We start from the raw sequence: 19553 nt of genomic DNA, 5'->3' as shown, positions 1-19553 counted from the left end.
ATATGGATATTTAATCTCCATTTCTTATGTAAATATGTGTGATACGTTCTGCAAGAGAAAGGAGTATCATCCTAAGAAATTACTTTTCTGCATTAATGTATGTCTGTAAAAGCATTTTAGTAGATGGAAGATAGCTCTAGCAAGGTGACATCAACATTAGACAATATTACAAACAGCTATTCAGGAGAGTACAAAAATAGAGGCATTAGTTTTATCATATTGCACCAGAATCATTTAATTAAACACTTAAATAACTCAAATTTTCTCATGAAACAAGCACACACACACACAAGCAAACACACAAATGTGTGTTGTTTTAATGTTACTACATTAGATATAACCCTGCGGCACCTATCTATATTATAAACTTTCAGCATGTACACAGTCCCACTGACTGTAGAGGTGTGGTTTAATTTCATTTTTTGAGAATAAACAATAACTGATGACTATGTCAATCCTACATCCTCTCAACATAAGACATGTCACCAAAGTCCCTGCAGGCAATGAAAGCTAAAATCTCTCTTCTCTGAGTTTTAAATTTCCCAACTATATTTCACTTCCCAGTCTTAGTAGTCCACTGGCACTTTCTCACTCTTTTTTTTTTTTTTTTTTTGACAGTGTTAATGGCAAATCCTAGAACTTCTTTACTAAATGAACAAAAGCATCCATAGCTGGCAAAGTTTTACTTTTTATAAATAAAACAGCCACCAGTGAAAAGGACTTTAAAAAGCTTTACAGTGTGCATGTGTAAAATCACAGAGTTAAAGCATGACACTAATTCTGTTTGGTCTTTTTTTTAATCTCTTATTTCAAAATGTCTTTGAAGTCTGCTTTTGAGATGAATGATATGAAAACATCCAACTGAAGCAATTAGGAAAGTATATTCTCACACATAACTCCAGAGCTTTTTAACCTCAACGTTTACCTTCCCATTTAGGAAAACAAAATCAACAAACAACAAAAAAAGACCCCAACTACTTGTGCATTTCTCCCTCTTTAAAATTCAGGCAAAGTGATCTGAACAAGAAATACTCAGGCCTCAACACCATGTCTTTAAAACCACCATGGACAACATGAACAACAGAAAAAGGCAACCTTGAGAGAATATATGTTACAGCGACTTTCACACATTACTTGTGGCTGTTCCTCCTCTCTCTCTTCCACGCAGAAACATGCATGCACAAACATAAGCTAACAAGATTAAATGTCTGGAGAGATTACTTTACCGTAGGCCAATTTGCTATGATCTGCAAAGCACTATAATTGCAAGTTAAAAAGCAGAACTCTGCATATTACAAATGTCAGATAAACACTAATTAATAGTGTCCTACCAAGTGTCATTTAATTTTGCTCAGTAGGTAACATTACCAGTTCATAGATATCCTCTTCTGGCTTTGGTACATAAAATTGGATCTGGTTTTCTATCAGGAATTTCAGACGCACGTAGTGAGCAGAGTGATCCAGTTGGTGTGTCTGCAAAAAATGAAGAAGAGGCTTTAGAAGAGAAAAGCAGTGGCTCACATCATCTATACTTAGAGAACGGCCTGACACTTGTAGGAAGAAAAATGCCCTAGCACCGTCTTTCACAAGAGGCCCATGATCTCCTAACCTGAACAAGAACCTGAACCTCCTCCTCTTCCCAAGGAATAAGTGTTCATTTAACCACTGACCAGGATGTCAAGGGCAGTGCTAGTACTCTAAGCAGCCTCCTTGGTTCTGCTTATCTGGCAGTTCTGCTCCCTCCCATGCTATTGCAGAAATAAGCAAACACTATTACAGCAGAAGACTCAGAGCATACCTTAGTATACAAAGGGCATTTAAAATTGCAGGGCGGAAAATAAATGTTCTGCTAACAGAGAAAAATATAACAGGAGGAAAGTTTTTTCTATTTGTTTTCGGGTTCTTAGCATCTTCATAATTTAGAGACTAAGTATGATGCAGTAAATTTCAAGCAAGGTCAACATAAAAAAAAAAAAAAGTATGTCCTCTATATTCAAAACAGCTCAGGATACACTGCCTTTTTAAGGCTAAAAGAAGCCAAGAGATGCATACTGGATTACATCCCAGTGGAAACAGGTCACACCATTTTAATGAATTAGTTATAATTAGCTGAGGATACAGCATTTGGTCTGGGAGATGTTAACGACCTTTTCTCAGCACGATTAATAAGCTTGATTTAAGCAGAGGTTAATGCTGTGTGTAATCAAAACACATTAGAATTATGATAAACACAAAGGATGTCATTCAGAAGTTACTTTCAAAGTTCGTAAACTGTTGACTAAAGCTAATGAAAAGCCCCAAAGTGATTCACAAATACAGGAGGTAAATTCCCCTCACTGTCACTTTTGAAATCCTATTATTATATGCTTTTATACATTGGCCTTTTCATTTTATATGAGCAAATTACTGAAGTTTCCTAGGTTGTACTAAAAACAATGGCTCATCTGAAAATTCATGCAAGAACGTCGTTATTGCCTATTTATTATGCTTTTTAAAGCCTTGCTTATCCAGTTCAAGCCAAGACAATGATACACCAGGACTCAGCTGACTGATCACACAGCACAGATGATGAGTAATGTACACCGAGTGACCTGTGGAAAAGATCACACGTTGACCTAGCAAACCCTTCAGCAAACACTCAGAGAACAGTGAACGTTTTTGAGTCTAGATTACCCCATGAATAAAAAAGAGCTACCAATAAGAAGGAAAAAAAAAAGATCTATTGCTGCAGTCTATGTAGTGCTACATTCAAATACGTCCAATTCAATGATCAAATTATCCTTATATGAAATTGAGTATCTGAAATGGAATAACCTCTGTAATCTGGACAAACACCTAGTTAATTAAATAAAGAATTTGAAATCTATCAAGGGCCAAAATAAAAAGAGCTGAATGTAGGAGATCCTTGCCCTCTCCCCTTTTTTTTCTTTTTTGATAAGCATTTTGCGCACTTTGCTCATTGTTTACTGACCTTTTCCACTAGTTTTCTCTCTTACACACACACACGGACAAACACCCCAGAAATTAAAGGGAAGAAGAATCGGCTTTAATGGTTCAGAAATGATAAAGAGGAGTCCTAGATTAGTTTCTGGTCAGATTAGTTTACTGCCCCTAGACACAAACTGTAGAGCGCCTTGCACACCCATTAAACAAAAACTTACAGAGGAGACATAAACCTACAGACTGCACACCCCACGTCCAGAGGGAGAAGTCTGCGATAAGTCTCTCTGAAGGTCCATTAAATGCTTGATCCGTTTACAGCAAAGCCAGTGGGGAAAAAATTCTACGTGGCAAAACCACACGAGCAGAAAAAGGAGCCAGGCAACCTGGCAGCCTCCTCCTGCCACCACGGTGTATCTCCTCCCGGTCTCCTGTGCCGAAGCTCCCATACACACGCTGCATTTCATGCAGCGCCAGGCCATGCTAGTCAGCCAGGCCTATGCTGACAAGCTACACCTCATCGACTAAAGCCCAGGGTTGAGAGAGCCCCCGTCCGCAGCCGGGTATTCGTGTCGCTTCCAACGGCGACTCCGAACGCCCTCCCCTTGCAGCGGAGACCCGAAGGGATGCTCTCCAGCCTGCCCCAGGCCACCAGAACTCACAGCCTGTTGTAGAGGGATGCGCATTTATCCAGTCTGGGGCCTGAAGCCGTGGGGCGCAGGCCAGGAGCTGCCTTAGCTGCACTGGCTGGGCAGGCAGCCCATGCTCAGCCACCCCGGGCTCCCCGCGGGGCTGGGGGCACCCCGCCACCACCACCACCACCACCACCACCATCCCACCCCACGGGGGCTGCGCCTGGCGGACAGCATCTTAAAAGAGCAACCCTCCCCGCTCCCTGACAGCATCTTAAAAGAGCAAACCCCCCCCCCGCAGGCGACGGCTTGATCTACCATCCCGGTGGTCAACCACAGGGCTTCTGCCTGCTTTGATATGGGCACTGCATCGGGCGCGGAGGTGACTGCCTACGCCTCCAATTTCACACCTGTCTTTGCAGGGAGATTTGCTTACGAGAAAATCCTGCGTGCTGGCCATTTTAGAGAGCAGGAGGGAGCCAAACGCAAGATGACCAATGTTGCGCTGAAGCCCTGAACTATGCCTGAGCACAGCATCGTCTAAAGAGGTCACTGGATAAAACTCACATATATTCTGAGCCACTCATTTCTTCTATGAGCCGGGGTGGGTGCCATTCATCCATTACATTGCAATCCCATCAGTCAGGCAATGAGAGTCATCTCCATTAAAGCTGTGATGGTGCAGCACATAAGCCACCCCATTTAGTTAATTAACATTTGTATAGCTGCAGCAAGGCTTTGTCTACCTCAAAATTTCACATTAGTTAAACTGTTTCAAATAGGGGCATGCTCCTCTACTGTAGTGAAAGGAAAAGGTCCTCTTAAAGTGGACATAGCCAGCCTGCCCTAAAAGCCATACCGTTAACCCACTTTTTTTGTTGCTGGTCTAGCTGCATCCATATGCAGGAAGGTGGGAACAGAAACAGGGCAGCTTTAATGATATTAATATCCTTTCGAGACCACCCAAAACACCTTTTAGCAGTCCAAATAAGCTTCTTGGGTTATTTATTTCTCTCCTAATAACTCTGGCCATGTCTGGACTAAATTAAGCAGCTAACCCAATTTAAAGCACAACCCGACAGCTTAACCGACGTGCTCTTGAAGAAGAATTTACAGCCTGGGGTGTGATCCGATTCAACAGGCTACGTGTGGTGTAGCGGGTTGGCACACAACCCGAACTATTCATCCGTTTCGGCTCCTTTCTAGTTAAAGCAAGGGACAGGCATATTCTTTCAGCTTGGTGGGGGAAGACCTTCATTAGCACTGAAATGACAGCATCATGGAAAGACGCTAGCCATCCCACTGTATTACTCTGGCTTCACACTTCTGTGGCCGAAGCTTTTTCAGTAGGAAAACACCAGCTCAAAATCAAAGTAAGCCCGTAGAGCATCAGGCTTAAGTAACTTCTCAGAGACGTTGAGCACAGACCCAGGGACCTAGGGGAAATCTGCTTCTTGGCCCTCACACAGGTCTATCTGAAAAATGCAAATCATGAGAAAACAGAACCTTTTTCACTTCTCGCTTTTTATCCAGTTCAGTCAAAAGAGTAAATGCTATGTAGTTTTCTATGCTTGATTTTTGGTGTTACTCTCTCCATACTGACTATGTCTAAATCCATATACAGCATGTGTGCTTCTACTCAATTTTAAGACATACCATTATGCAAATGTCAGTAATACGTATACACACATTCACACTGATCAGCATTATCCAATAGGAAACAATTTAATGCACACGCACTGACTTTCCTGCCTTCCAGGTGCTGTTATTAGTTAAATCTTAGGAGAAATCTTCGAGAAACCACTTTAAAATATGCTTTAAACTCTCCTCCCACCAATCTTGAATCATAAAAGTGTCACAAAGCAGCCTCCAAAACCTAACTAAACAAAGCAGCAATGTTAGTGTAAGAACACATTTTCTACAATGACTTGAGTGCACTTAATGTTCTCCAACAGAATAATCAAGCTCAGTTTAATAACACAGATAGATTTAACCACATCTACAAACATGAAGAGGTTTATATGAAATGTAGATCTTGAAATGTTTACTATACCAGAACTTGACTGGTTCTCAGATGGCAGATGGCAAACTGATGTGAAATGATGTGGATCAGATATTAAAGGGGAAAAAATGAGCTGAATGCAAGAGACAGAAGAAAGAGATTGATTATTAAATGCTACAGAAAGGAAGACATCCATCAGTGTTTTCCAGACTGAAAACTGTTACAGAAAAGAAAGAAACAGATAACAGCTCCTCAAAAAACAAACACTCACCCACCTCCCCTTCTCCTTATACACCACCACCCACAACAAACAAACACATAGTGAGAGACCAGATTCTCAGCAGGTACCTACTGAAACCAGTGGAGCTATACCAATTTACTCCACCTAAGGATTTGGCCCACTGAGTTAATCACTCTTATCCAAAGGAAAACATAAATCCTAAAAATAAATCATTACTAATAATGTGTCATCCAGCTTCCCTATTATGTCTCTCTCCAAAAATGTCATCTTTTCCTGAATACAATGAAGAGCTTTCATAAGCTGCAGCACTCTTTAATAGTGCACCTGGCAGAGAGATGAGCACACTGTATAATTATTGCAAACAAATGCCTTTCTCTTACCTTCCCTCTCTGGAAGCACATGCAACATGTTCTAAAAGTCCCCAAAGTTAAGCTCTTAATAGTAATAAATGTTTTCTTTTATTTTACTGTTGTTGTTGTACAAAAGAGGTCTCACTTTCCAGAACAGCACGTGACATGAGTTGGGTCTAGCTTGCAGTCAGCCCGTTAGCAGAAAACATACATTATATAGCTGCCAGAACTGAAAGCTTGTATTTAATTTGTCAAAGCCCTCAACTTCTCTGCTGAGATGTAACTCTTTTTAATGGCCAAATGTCTCTGATACTTCATCTTGAAAAGAAATCCAGGTGGTTTTTCCTCCAGCCCCGCCCCCCCCCAAATGTAGATAAAAGCTTTCCTCGCTCTTCTCTCCTGCCACCTACACGAGTCGAGCTTGACTCCGCAATGCAGACAACAAACACAGGCACCTTCTCCTACTCCTGGTGCTGCTGTTTTCTCCGTGCCCTCCTCCCCCACGCCAGCCGGAGGGGAGGAAGCAGCAGGGGGAAGGAAGGAGGAACGGTACCTGGAAACAGGACAACCTGGCACCTGGGAAAGGGTGAGATCACCCCGCTTGCCTGGCAGAGGAGGGACCGGGCCATGGGAGGGCTTGGCAGAGGTGGGGGAACCAGGCTGGTCGGGTGAGGACAGGGCAACTGCACTACCATGCTGTGGGGTGCCCAGCGAAAGGAAGCGGGCTGGGGGCCGGGATGGTGGGGGGCAGATGGGGAGAGGAGAAGGGTCCCGCACACAGCTTCGTCTCCGGCGGAGGGGGAGTGGGTGGGTGGGTACATGAGAGGTGGCAGCAGAGGCAGAGTCAGGGTGTGAAGGCACTTCTGAGGCTCATGCACAGTGGCCAGAGTGGAAAAGGCAAAAACTAGTCTGCCTTCCTCTCCCTATATCCATGCCAAGTTTACCTCCAGCGCTAGGAATTTTATTTGTGTGGTGCTAGCGTGAAAATTTCAGTGTAATTCATGTTTTTCATCTAACATACAACTGATCTCCCAGCACACTGCAGTCTGAGCACTGGCATACCAGAAAGTCACTATGAGGTTCAACTGAAAGGGCTCAGGGTTGTACACACTTCACCCTGCTCCAGGGCACACTCACAGCCTTTACCTTGCAAATCATTTCCAGCACATCTCGTGTGGTGTCCCCAGGACGGATGACTGTCAGAGCAGGCTGGTTGTTCGGCAGGCAGAACCAAGATGGCGTAAAATACTCGTGAACCCAAATATCACAGTCGGGATTGTGCTGATGGACACTGCTCAGTGCCACTTCTTTTTCTCTCTAAATAGACAAAACCCATTATGACTCTACCAGCCAAATATGATCTCCTTCTTCATCAATAACAAGTGTAAGGAACATTATATGCTGTATCAAAAAGCCCTCTTATAGAGAAGACGTTTTATTCATAAGCCTAGATTGAAGGCTTGTCTGGACAGGAAACTGCAGTTTTACCTGAGCAGTATAAAATGTGCCTTCCCACGCCACCCACACAGCTACACTGGTGCAACGCGCCTTTCCTGGGATTTCACCCTATGGCTATTGGGAATGCTAGGAATACAACAAAAAATAATAGTGATAAAAAAGAGATTTAAAATCAAAACTTAAATGCACTGTGTTTCTGGGTAAACCAATCCAAGGCCAACAAAAATGTTGTAGATGATACAGTTCCTATACCCAGAAACGGCAAAATAGCAAGTCTTAGCATTTATTTTGAATTTACTGTCTTTTATACATCCAAGTTGTGCTCCAAGCTATAAATCCCCAGGAAGTGGGAGCTGCAGAATCTCTGCTGCACGTGGGCTCATGCAGCTAAACCCGTATTCACTACATGAAGAATGTGCCTGTCTTAATGCTGTTTTATAGCTGACTTTCTCTGGGGAAAGAGAAAGTAGTTGCAATTGTGCCTGCAAACGCTGAAGTTCACAGAAGCGCATGAGAACAAAACAGAGAAAGCCCTGCACTTCATAGTTGTGCCAACCCTAAATTATGAAAACCCCATATGGCAGCCACAAGGAGCCATTTTCCAGAACCAGCGGCATCCAGGTCCTCCTCTGAGCAAGCATTTCCCTGGTGTGCAGTGCTAACACCCCTCTGGGTCTGGCACCTCCAGCTGCGCTTAGGATGCCACACACAGTGAGCCCTTGTGACCGTGGGCAACCAGCTCAAACCCTCCCAGAGCGGCTACAAGCCCTCCAGTGTGCACAGAGGGTCCTCTCCTTTCCCGGAGGCTCTGTGTCCCCTCTCGTGTCCCAGAGTCAACGCTGCATTTAGGCTGAATGCAAATGGTGGGGAAGGAGGCAGCTGGAGAGCTGGTGTTTTACCTTGCCATCCGGGACCGTATCGTCAAAGATTCCCTCGAGAGATTTCTTTACTGAATCAACTCCTTCACCAAACACCTGGGGAACAACAGAGCAACTCTGCTTTAAAAGATGAAGGTGCCTCAGTGCTGTCTGCAGCACATGCTAAGGGGAGAACAGCATATCTAACATCTAGCATGGAAGTCAAACTGAAAAATAAAAACATTAATCTCAAAACACAGAAAATGAAAATATCAGCTTGTTAAAAGGGAAAGGGGGGTGAAGGACAAACTGGTGATGGGGCACCATGCTGAAAGATTAGAGGCTTAGTGGTCTGTCACCGACTTTCTTGGTGGAGCTGGACAAATTTTATCTCCTTTTGTGCTCAGTTTCCTCACCTGTAAAGTGGGGGAAATGAACACTTCTCCACCTCTTCTAAGGCTGAGAAATCAGAAGCAGCACTCCGCTTCTGGCTGTTTTTGCACTAAACCAGCTTCCAAAAAGTACTTAGCAAACATTCAAGTACCACAAGTCAGTGTAACCCTCCTCTAATGAAATAAGAGCTGGTAACCCAGCACAAGCCAGAGAGCCAAAATCAACAGGACTCTGTGCAGGAGGAACGACAGAATGGGAATATTTACAGGATCCACCCCAAATCAGCACAGGACTGCATCAGACAGGCAAACAGGGTTGTTACTGCAGCAGAAGCTTATAATTAAAACTGAAAAGTTAAGTTTTATAGCTCCACATCAGCACAGCTTTATGTGGAATAACAGCTGGGTTTGGCTGTTAACTATTCTGTACATAAAATGAAGCAGGGACCATGCAGGACAAGAGAAGGTCACTGACCTTTACGGATTTACAGTTTACTGCTTCAACTTGGCAATACTTTGCATGCTACTACAGACGAGCAGGGGAAATGTGTTCAGGCACTACATTTAGACATTCTGCTACTTTGTCAAAACTTTACTTTTTCTTTGACTCTCTCCAGTATGACTTTTCTTTAACCTGGAACAAAATTCCTTTTCACGCCTGTGCTTATTGAGGAGTGAGGGGGGTAGGGGTGCAGGGAGGAAGTGTGAAGAATGCATTTATTCCCACGGAAAGAAAAAAAAGGGTGAGTTCAGGAAAAAAAACAGATCTGAAGACACAGCATGGGCAGGATCCTAGCTCAGGACAAGGGATTGCACTTGATTAGGGGAAAATAAGTACAAAGCAACAAGGGATGCCACAGCACCAGCACAAAGAATTGGGAATGCACTCACAGAGGCATCTGCTGCTTCCCAGCAAAACCCTGAGCTTTTGCTCAGCCACTAAATATTAGGTGAACTTTTAATGTCTCGCTAGAAACAAGCTAAATGATTTTGCAGCATTCATCCTCTGTTAAACAAAACAAACACCCACTGCTGCTTTAACAGAAGGAAGAAGAAATCACAGGGCGCAGAACAACATGTGTCCCAAGCCCTTCTCCCTCCAAAAAGTGAAAGAAGAGAAAGGAAAGCAAAGCCTACATTTCCTGCAATTAGATGAGGTATGGCTCTCAAAAACTGAAAGCTATAATTAGGGATGTTTGGAAAGAATAACAGGGAAGCACCTTCCTACCACACTGAAACACGTTTTCTAGAGAAAGATCTGGGCAGTGACTGGGTGGAAATGTTTTAGCTTTTGCTTTTTTAAAAATCTGAAGGAAAACAGGGACTGTCTCTACTAAATGCAAAGCTTTTGTTACTTGAGGAAGTTTTCCCCAAACTCAGCTACATTTAAATTATGCTACAAAGTCATAATTTTAATTTAAAGAACCAAACAAGTCTGCACTTTTTTTTTTCCTTCCAAAGTTGTATCTGCTTTACACTGCCACTTTGTTACTCCTGAGTTTAGGGAAAGTACCTCCAGCAAAAGCAGAAGCAGCAGAAATGCAACAACAGTAGAAATGCAACCAGTTCAGCTAAAGAAGGTGCGAACTCCAAACCTTGTTTGATAGGAGCTGCTGTATACTTATCTGTAATTACAGTCACTGATTTTTTAAGAGGATGTGGAATGAGATGACTATACACCGTGAAAGATTAAACAGGTAAGGTTAAAGTTGGATGTGTAAGTGCTTGATGCAAGTGACTCTTTGCATGAGCTGCATTCTGCATGCTAAGAAATAAGCCTTGAAAATAACAATATCACAAACTTTCACACACTTACCTGATTAATGCTTGGCCTCCCTTGCTTTTTCTTCGAGGTAGTATCCAGCCCCCAAAGAGAAGAAAACCTGCTTCTCCGTTTACTGGCAGATCTGGACATGGCCTGCGTCCTTCTCCTCACTCCGGACTCCCCTGTGCGAGCTGCCACCTGTCAATGACACATGGTTTTAAAATCAAAGGTTGCAGCATCCCACCGCACCGTGGCTTACATAATCTAACAAACAGTGGAATCTGGTTTGAAAAAAAAGGCAAATCCTATGACAACAATGTATACTCACAACAGGGACAATGGTGATGCTGCCAGGCTACTTCCTTCTCACTGCAGTTCAACTCACTTCTTCCAATGTCAAACATCAAAAATTAAAATGGACAGTACCACCCTCCCATTTTTTGGCATTTAATCTGAGATATTTTGAAGCAGCCTAATCATCACAGAGCAAAGCCTCAGCACCAGTGAAGGGTTTGGTTTTTTAGTTTGTTTTGGTTTTTTTTTCTATCAAGGTTTCAAAGCTGGACACATGAAACCTGAGATTTCCAAAGTTATCTGTTGCTTCCGAAAAGCCCTGTCTTTCTCTTTGGTCTTTCCTGTGGAAGCACTCTGGGCATCCTGGAACTAACTAATAACTGCTACAAGGCCAGATAAAGGCTTGCAAATAGGTCGAGGTATTTAAAACCTGCACTTCCTTAAAGATAGCAACATTTGAAGGACTGAACAAAACACAGGAAGAAAAAAAGCTGAAATGATCCTTTCGACTGGAGCAGTGTTAACTGCTTGAGTACTTAAATAATGCCTGCGGCAACCTCTTTGGAGCAAAAAGATATTTGCCTTTACCGAAACCAAATATCTGGGGAGCGTTTCTTAAGTTTCTGGTAGAAATTAGTGCGACATTAGTCAGAGGTGAAGTGTTTAGGCCAAAGTTTAAGCAGATTTCCCATGTGGAGGTGGCCTCAGGAGAGCAAGCTCCTCTCCTGTGAAAAAGGGAGCGGTAGGAGATGGCAGGTATGAACGGGAGCGCAAGGCGAAGCTAGACAGACAGACAGACAGACGGACCCACCCTGCCGACTTGGCTGTATGCTTCCTGGAACACCTTTGTACTGGATTCCCACAGCCGAAACTAGCAAAATGTGACTGTCGTTTGGCAACCCCAGCGGGAACACCCGAATCTCTGAGTGATGCCCCAAGCTACAGAGCTGAGAAACTGGTTGTTTGGGTGCAGCAGATACAAAAACCCATATAAAGACAGGACAAACAGAAGACTGGCTTGTGTAGCAAGGGAACTGTTGCTATACTAGTAATTGTGTTCTCCTTGGGAAATGTGGAGAAATCAAGGAAAACGAGAACTTAAACACTACTGCAAGCGTCTCCATTTCCAGAGCCTGGACTTGTGAGACATTTCTTAACTGTATCTGGGACGTTTGTGCAGAGGCACCTGGGAGACCTAGCACATCCTCTGACTAATGTACTGAGGAACATCTTCAGGAGAGCTAGAGATGCCACGCTATCACCATGCAGCACCCAGCTCGAGTCTGAGACTCACTGCACCATCTCCACGCTATTGAGGGCAAAGGAGGACACGAGAGTTTGCTTAAAGGAGAAGAAAGCACGTGTCTTTTCCAACACAACATACTCAAAACGTATTTTTTTTCACTTGGCTCTCAAGAGACACCAGCATGAAGAGGCAGACTGTTTTTCAGGCTAATGCTCAGTGCTTTGCTAGATGCAAAAAAATAAGCATAAATGCAAATTACAGCCCGCCACTTTAAAAAAATATAAATCCACCAGCAATTATCAGGATGATGACGCTAATCTTTTCATATATAAAAGAATAAAAACGCCCCTGACTGAATTACAGCTATAGATTCAATTGAAGGGTACAGCTGACATCAACAAGACAACAGTGGAGCTCAGCTATTTTTGTGAAGCTCCAGGAGTCCAAGCTGAAACTACAGGAACTTGATTGAAATTCATTAAAAAAACACCACTTTGCAATACATTTCCCTGTATTTTTAAAAGCTGGGTTGTTACATTATTTAAATTTAAACAACCATTTTAAACATTATTTGCCACACCATAAGTAGCAGAGAAGAACATTTCCCCTCCCTTGTGGAGCATCAGGTGTTGATCACTGCAGACCGGATATTAGACTAATTGGTCAGTAGTTTCATCCATATGGTAGAAAACAAGCCATGCCCGAGAAGGTCTAAGCCGACACTTGCTGAGGGCCTCGGAAAGACTCCCACTGACTTCACAGGACTTTTGGATCAAGCCCATGTACATGGACATTAGAGGTGAGCCTGCTCTTGTAACAGGAAGATCTGTTTATAGAAAGCATGTTTATAGTACAGATCTGGAAATTCAAAATCACACGTTTAGGAGAAACATAGCTCTTCCATAAGGCCATGGCTTGCAAGCATCTGCTTTTTAATCTATATCCAGGACACACACCCCTCTAAGGAAGCAGAATATTTTGCACACTAAGGTAAGGGCTCACCTCCCAGGCACAGACTGCTGTTTGTCGACGTGATCTCTGCATTGGACATGTGAAGCGATTTGCAGGTTGGCAAAGATGACCCCTGGCCTCTGTTCAAACTTACCAGTGCATGAAATGATGAGACTGAAAAGATTCCAAGACGACCCATCGCAACTTTTGTTGGACGGCTGGCAAAAGCAAGCAGTCTTTTAGGGTTTGGGAGCTCCCCTCCTTGGAGACTAGCCAAGTAACAGCGGTACCGAAATAGGTCCATCTGGAACTGTTCAAGATTTTGTTCCCAAACGAAGATCTGTGTACATCAAAGATTGAGGAGCAAGACGCACAAGAAGAGAAGGGGAGAGGAGGAAGGACAGAGGTAAATACCTTGAAAAAATTCTACTGTTCCCAGTGACATACCTTTTTCACCAATGCTGATCTCACTCAAGAAACCTTGATCCCCCTTCTTTCCCACTCTCCCCTCCCCTCCCAACCCCAAAAAGGATACAAATAATAAAAAAGTTTTCATTAGATGGAAAACAATGTTTTTATGTTCATGTCATGTCTTCTCCTGGGATAACTGCTCCTTTGATACAATGCTATTAATAGGATTAAAATCTCATTTTTAATTTTCTTTGTATTCCAGGATTCTCTTCTAAGTAGTCCCTTAGGAGGCTTCTTTCATGCATCAAGGACATGTGAGAAACAAGACCACCAAACCCCACCAAATTACACATACAGAGAGCCCCAAATCAGCAACCGCAGCAGCAGCATTGCTGTAAGCGTCAATGGAGCTCACCATACTTGAAAAAGTGTAGTACTCTGGGGATAATTAATCTTATCAGCAGAAGAGCACTATAATCAGCCTATGTAAGGACTTATTTAAATAATTCAAATTGCTGATAGGAAACAGTTTCAAAGCATTTAGAAAAACTGTTACATAAAGAGAGAGACTGCTCTGCCCTCTCTCTGTGATTGACAGCCTTTGAGTGGAGCCCTTTCAAGAGAAGCAAGCATCTCCCCCCTCTGTCCCCCCTTCTCACAGGCTTCCAGGGGGTACGAAATCTCTTTAGCTTAGTGCATTAGGGCCCGGCCGCTCCCTATGGTTTGCAGTACAGGCGCGTTTGGCAGGCGTGGTAAAAGAGCTACAAACTAATGAAGCAGGAGCCATATGTTAGTTTCCTAAAATAAGGTGCTGCTACGGCAGCGGGAGAGACATCTGGCTCTAGGCTCTCTGCTTCTGAAACACAACTATGTTGTCCACTTGAAGTCAGAAGGAGCGGTCCCGAGGGGCAGGCAGGGCTGCAGCCATGAGGTCAAGGCGAGCCCTTATAACAAGCAGAAACCGGGGATGTCTTCTTCATCCCATCTGCCAGAAGATGAACCAGCCTCTTCCACACTTAAGACAACAGCTAGAACAGCATTTGTCAGTCTATGACCAGCTCTTCCCCTAAGGCATCCTGCTGCCATGGTCTGGTAGCCTCTTCACTCCCCTAAAGCACTCACTCAACCTCCGAGCAGCTAGCCAAATCCCTTGCATGCAGGCCAGAGGACAGCCCATGCTGTATCTTAGTGCACGTTGTTTGGAGAAATGGTGCAACTAGGAGAGCCAGCACAGCTCTCCTGCCAACACATGTCCTGCCTGCTCTGGGGAGCTCTGCCAGTGCACACACATGGCACAGTGGGAGCAGACAGAGGTACCGCTACTTTGAAGAAAGCCTTAAATATTTGCTAGGGGCTTATTTCACATAAGTAAGCTTCACATAAGCAATTACCTGATCCAATATGGTCTTCTTCTTCTTGGAGTCCGTTACTGAGGACAGCTGCATTTCACCCATTTTCTTCATCTTCTCATCCATATCAATCTTCTGCTCCAGCTTTTTTATCTCTGTTTTCAGGAGCTTGACGGTGTCCTCTTTGTGATGCTGCCTTGCCACTGCGGTTGCACAAGCTGAATGGATTGCCGTGATCCAGTTCTCCAGTTCGGTCTGGCTAGAGGTCTGAAGAGAGGGAAAGAGGGGGAAAAGAAGTCAGGATCCTCTTTAAAATTGATTGGAGATTAACAAATGCAATTCCAAGGAGTTTCCTGTCCCTTTGATCTTAAGATTCAAAGCCTTAAATCCACTTACGAGAGAAGTAATAAAAACCCCATCATTCTTAAGCAGGCCATTTTTAACTCAGCACTAGGCATTCAGCACTTGGAATTACACCTATATCTGTGCTTTGCAGCTGTACAGCATTTCCCAACAAGGTCTCAGGAATTACCTTCCTTGTTCAATGCAATGCTGCCATAATTTGTAGCTCAACATTTAGCAATGTTTTCTAAACTCCCAGTTCCTTAAGGCAGGGAATGTACCAGCCTCTGTGCTCTTCACGGTATGGAGAGCTTTTTTGGCATGCAACAGTTAGTAATAAATTAATGGCATAAAATCTGACCATGGTATCTATGAGTACCTTTGTTATGATGCACAGACAGACAAGCTTTCCACTTCTGAAGGTCCCAAAGCACTCTGAAGACAACCTCATTATCATTAAAGGCAGGCTCATCACAATTTTTACAGCTCTAGTACTGTCCCTTCCCAAGCTTCTGTGTGACAGTTTGGGAAAAGGGAACACTTCCCCTCCCTGGAATTGTTCAAGGCCAGGTTAGATGAGGCTTTGAGCAACAGGTATCCCTGCCCATGGCAGGGGAGTTGGAACTAGATGATCTTTAAGGTCACTTTCAACCCAAACCATTCTATGAGATTCTACGGTTCTTTGAGATACTAGGCTGGGGCATGGGACACCAGCACATTTTGCTGGAAGAGCACTATTCTGATTAGAGGCTTTTGACACAGAAAGAAGAATATTTCAAAGCATTCCTTTTCCAGACTTTCAAAATAAAAAGTAAATCTTCTTAGCCTTCTTAGTAAACTTCACTCCTTTTTTACAGTAGGTTGCAAACCAAAATTTACAGCCAACTCAGCATTGCAGTGGACTTTCTCTGAGTGTCAGCCTTTAGCAGTAATCACACTGGTATTTGGCTCATTGCTGAAAAAGTAGCAAGGTGCCAAACCACCTTGTTCTAATTAAACTTTCTGATGATACCTGATCTATTAATAGACAGCACAGTATGACTTCTCCAGTTGCTAGCATAGATAAAGAAGGTTTCCTGGTTTCAGCTGGGATAGAGTTAACTGTCTTCCTAGTAGCTGGTACAGTGCTATGTTTTGAGTTCAGTATGTGAAGAATGTTGATAACACTGATGTTTTCAGTTGTTGCTCAGTAGTGTTTAGACTAGAGTCAAGGATTTTTCAGCTTCTCATCCCCAGCCAGGGCACCTGACCCAAACTGGCCAACAGGGTATTCCATACCATGGGACGTCCCATCTAGTTTAGGAACTGGGAAGTGGGGGCAGGGAATCGCCGCTCGGACACTGGCTGGGTGTCGGTCGGCGGGTGGTGAGCAATTGTCCTGCGCACCATTTGTACATTCCAATCCTTTTATTACTACTGTTGTCATTTTATTAGTGTTATCATTACCATTATTAGTTTCTTCTTTTCTGTTCTATTAAACCGTTCTTATCTCAACCCAGGAGTTTTACTTCTTTTCCTGATTTTCTCCCCCATCCCACTGGATGGGGGGCAAGTGAGTGAGCGGCTGCATGGTGCTTAGTTGCTGGCTGGGGTTAAACCACGACAGGTCATCCTCACTGTTCTCCTGGTGGTCACAACTAACAGCAAAGGACATGGCTTACTGAAGCCAAGGAGAGATTCCCACAGAAGCCCGACTCTGGAAATCCCATATGCACAGGCTGGACTTCAGGCTGATGCTCCCAAAACTTCTGTGGTACTGAAGCAGGTGAAACTCACATGTCCCAGAATGACATCACTTTCCTTAGCTCAGGTTAGAAGTCCTAAGCAGAAGACAGGGTGTACACTGGAAAGACCAATCTCTTACTCCCAGTTTTCTTGTCTTCAGTTGGCACTGTACAATGTATATTGCTTAAATTGGTCAAGCTCCCTGCCCGGGTAATAATATTAACAAGCTCTCATTCATAGACAGGGGCTTACAGTGTCCTATCACCACTGCTGAAGACATGTTGAGCCCCCCTTGCTGAGGAATTTCTGCTGAAAATACAGAAATTATTTGCAGAATGGGAGACACTTTGCCTACAGTCGGGTGGTGAAACCTAGTCCCCAGTAGATAAGAGAGTAGCACTGGACTTATAATGAGATGGTATGTTTTGTTAATTCCTAGCAAAATCTTAACAGAGGTCATATTTTTATCTTATTTAATTTTAAAATGTTATCTGTATACCATTAGATTCAGTTTTCTTTTTAGTCTCCTGGGGAGAAGGAGGGAAAAAAACAATCTGGAATGGATTTTAGGAGCTGCAGACTCTTCTGGTAGATGAGTAGGCAAGGGAATCACTCCACTCCTCAACGGAAGGGATCACATAAACAAGGTGCAAACATCTGATACATAAGTATGTGGTGTCACATGTTGCTCTGAGCTCCTGGAAAATGCATGTGACATATGCAAGTAATGGATTTGTGTAGGCACAATAAGAACTGACTGAGCAAGGAACCATCATGTAGGAGGTATGTGATGTCTCTAGGTGCAATGCAGTGGGAAGGCTTGTTACAAGATGTCCAATATCTGTATGCATTACAAAGCAAACCTATTTGTCCCTACGTACACAGTCTCCATGGGACAGAAATAGCCTTGTGCAGGTCTGTGGTTTCTTCTCATCAAAACAGCTACTACAGCACTGTGTTATGTGTGGACGGACATGTATGACATGAGCAGTTAGGTAACACTGCTCAACAGCCATACACGTGCGTTGGCTGTTCTGAGTGCAGCAGAGTAAACCCTACAGCACAGTCACTCACACATTACTTCCACCACTGCAGCTGGTCTCCTTCCCTTCTCCCCAAACCCATCCCTTCTTTCTCTTCTGCTTCACTAGCAATGCATGGGGTTCTACAGCAGAAGGGACACATCAAGGAAAAATTTCTGCAAGGCAATATAAATGATTGTTTTTCATTTGAAAAGGCTCATTTTTGCTTTTTCCCACAAAGTTACATGAAAATCTACCCATGGCATAATGACACAGGGCTTTTAATGAATAAGGCACTGTGATGCCATAAAAGAAATGTACTGAATGTGACCTTTTGAGCATTTAGCATCCACTGGCATTAATTTTATAAGAATGAAGGTTTTTCCTTAGAAAACTGCATGGAAAAGATTTTTGCAGCTCATATCAGTAGATCAAGAGGAGGTGGTGCTCCACAACCTTTCAAGCACACACTGAGACCATAAGTGGAATGCCAACCTAAAAATCACTTAGGGAAGCAGCAGGTCCCAAAATACAGAAATCTTTTTCAGTGAAACACATCAACTAGTGTACGGTCTTTGATATAAGTACCGGATTTTTTTCAGACATACTCTGTGAAATTCAGACATTTCTATTTTCTGATTGAAAAAACCAAACATGCACTTTCAGTCTCCTCTTGGGCAACAGCAAGATGTTGACTAAGGTCTGTATGAACAAGGGACAACTGGATTCTGCAGTGCCATTGGGAAAGCACCTGGAGGTCCAAGTATTCCCTTGCACTTCAAACTCCTCTTGGTCTTGTAAACTCCTTGAGCCTCTCCGCAAGGTCCCATCTTTGATACGTCTCTTACGAGACGCAGATAGTGTCACAGCATATTTAATGCACTGCTGTATGTCCTGTATGGTAACTGCCCTGGTCTGTGTGTTAAAAGCATGCTGTCAAACCATGCAAAATTCAGTTTTTACAGGGAAGTAAGAATATTTCTTAAGTCTTACTTTGTTCCAACCACCTACGCAAAGAGGGTCCAGTCAGTCAATAAAAACAGCAGATCTGACAGTGATTCACATGTGGTAGTGTGTCTCTTGAGTGACATTTACCAAATATATCGTGTCCTTCCTCTAGTGCTGCCAGAGGAAAATCCCAAACCTATTGGAGGCAGCAGGATTTTTCCACTGATTTCAACCAGAGCTAAGATTTCCTCCTTGGTTGGAGACAGAAAAAGAAAACAAATTTGTAAAACCCTTGAACCAGACCAACCTGAAAGAGGAAAGCATCCCCAAGGGAGTTGCTGAGACAGAAGACAAAGTCCTTCTTGGGGTGTTCAGGCACCGCTTGCACTATGCTGTTTTCTACCCAGACAGCGTGCTTTGGGATGCTGTTGTGGTCAATGCCAGATCTGCCGTCAGTCTCATAAAAAAACAACGTGCATCCTAAAAGAGACAATCACGTATTAGCAAGCAACACATTTAAACGTAACGGCTGTCCTGCATCTATTCAGCACTAATACTTGGGACTATAAATCATCTGTAAAACTGTCACAGGGATGAGGAAGGATGGAAGGATTTGCCAGGGCCTGTT

At 43.4% G+C, this 19553-nt stretch overlaps 1 protein-coding gene across 5 annotated transcripts in view; it reads right to left on the bottom strand.

Annotated features, from left to right (window-relative positions):
• The window catches only part of TIAM1 (T-cell lymphoma invasion and metastasis 1), a 156299-nt gene that overhangs the window by 46158 nt on the left and 90588 nt on the right, over positions 1-19553 (bottom strand). For all 5 annotated transcript variants that reach the window (XM_010585274.1, XM_010585275.1, XM_010585276.1 and 2 more), the window contains 7 exons: positions 19233-19405; positions 14931-15155; positions 13283-13468; positions 10689-10835; positions 8523-8597; positions 7312-7482; positions 1369-1473 (listed from right to left, as the gene is read on the bottom strand). In XM_010585274.1, the coding sequence (XP_010583576.1) occupies positions 1369-1473; positions 7312-7482; positions 8523-8597; positions 10689-10835; positions 13283-13468; positions 14931-15155; positions 19233-19405 (1082 nt within the window). The remainder of the gene's footprint in view (positions 1-1368; positions 1474-7311; positions 7483-8522; positions 8598-10688; positions 10836-13282; positions 13469-14930; positions 15156-19232; positions 19406-19553) is intronic.

This window comes from Haliaeetus leucocephalus, unplaced genomic scaffold, assembly GCF_000737465.1.
Source record: "Haliaeetus leucocephalus isolate CR32 unplaced genomic scaffold, Haliaeetus_leucocephalus-4.0 Scaffold93, whole genome shotgun sequence".
Classification (NCBI taxonomy): Eukaryota; Metazoa; Chordata; class Aves; order Accipitriformes; family Accipitridae; genus Haliaeetus; species Haliaeetus leucocephalus.
Note: the sequence above shows the minus strand (reverse complement) of the source record. Positions and strands in the feature narration are given on the sequence as shown.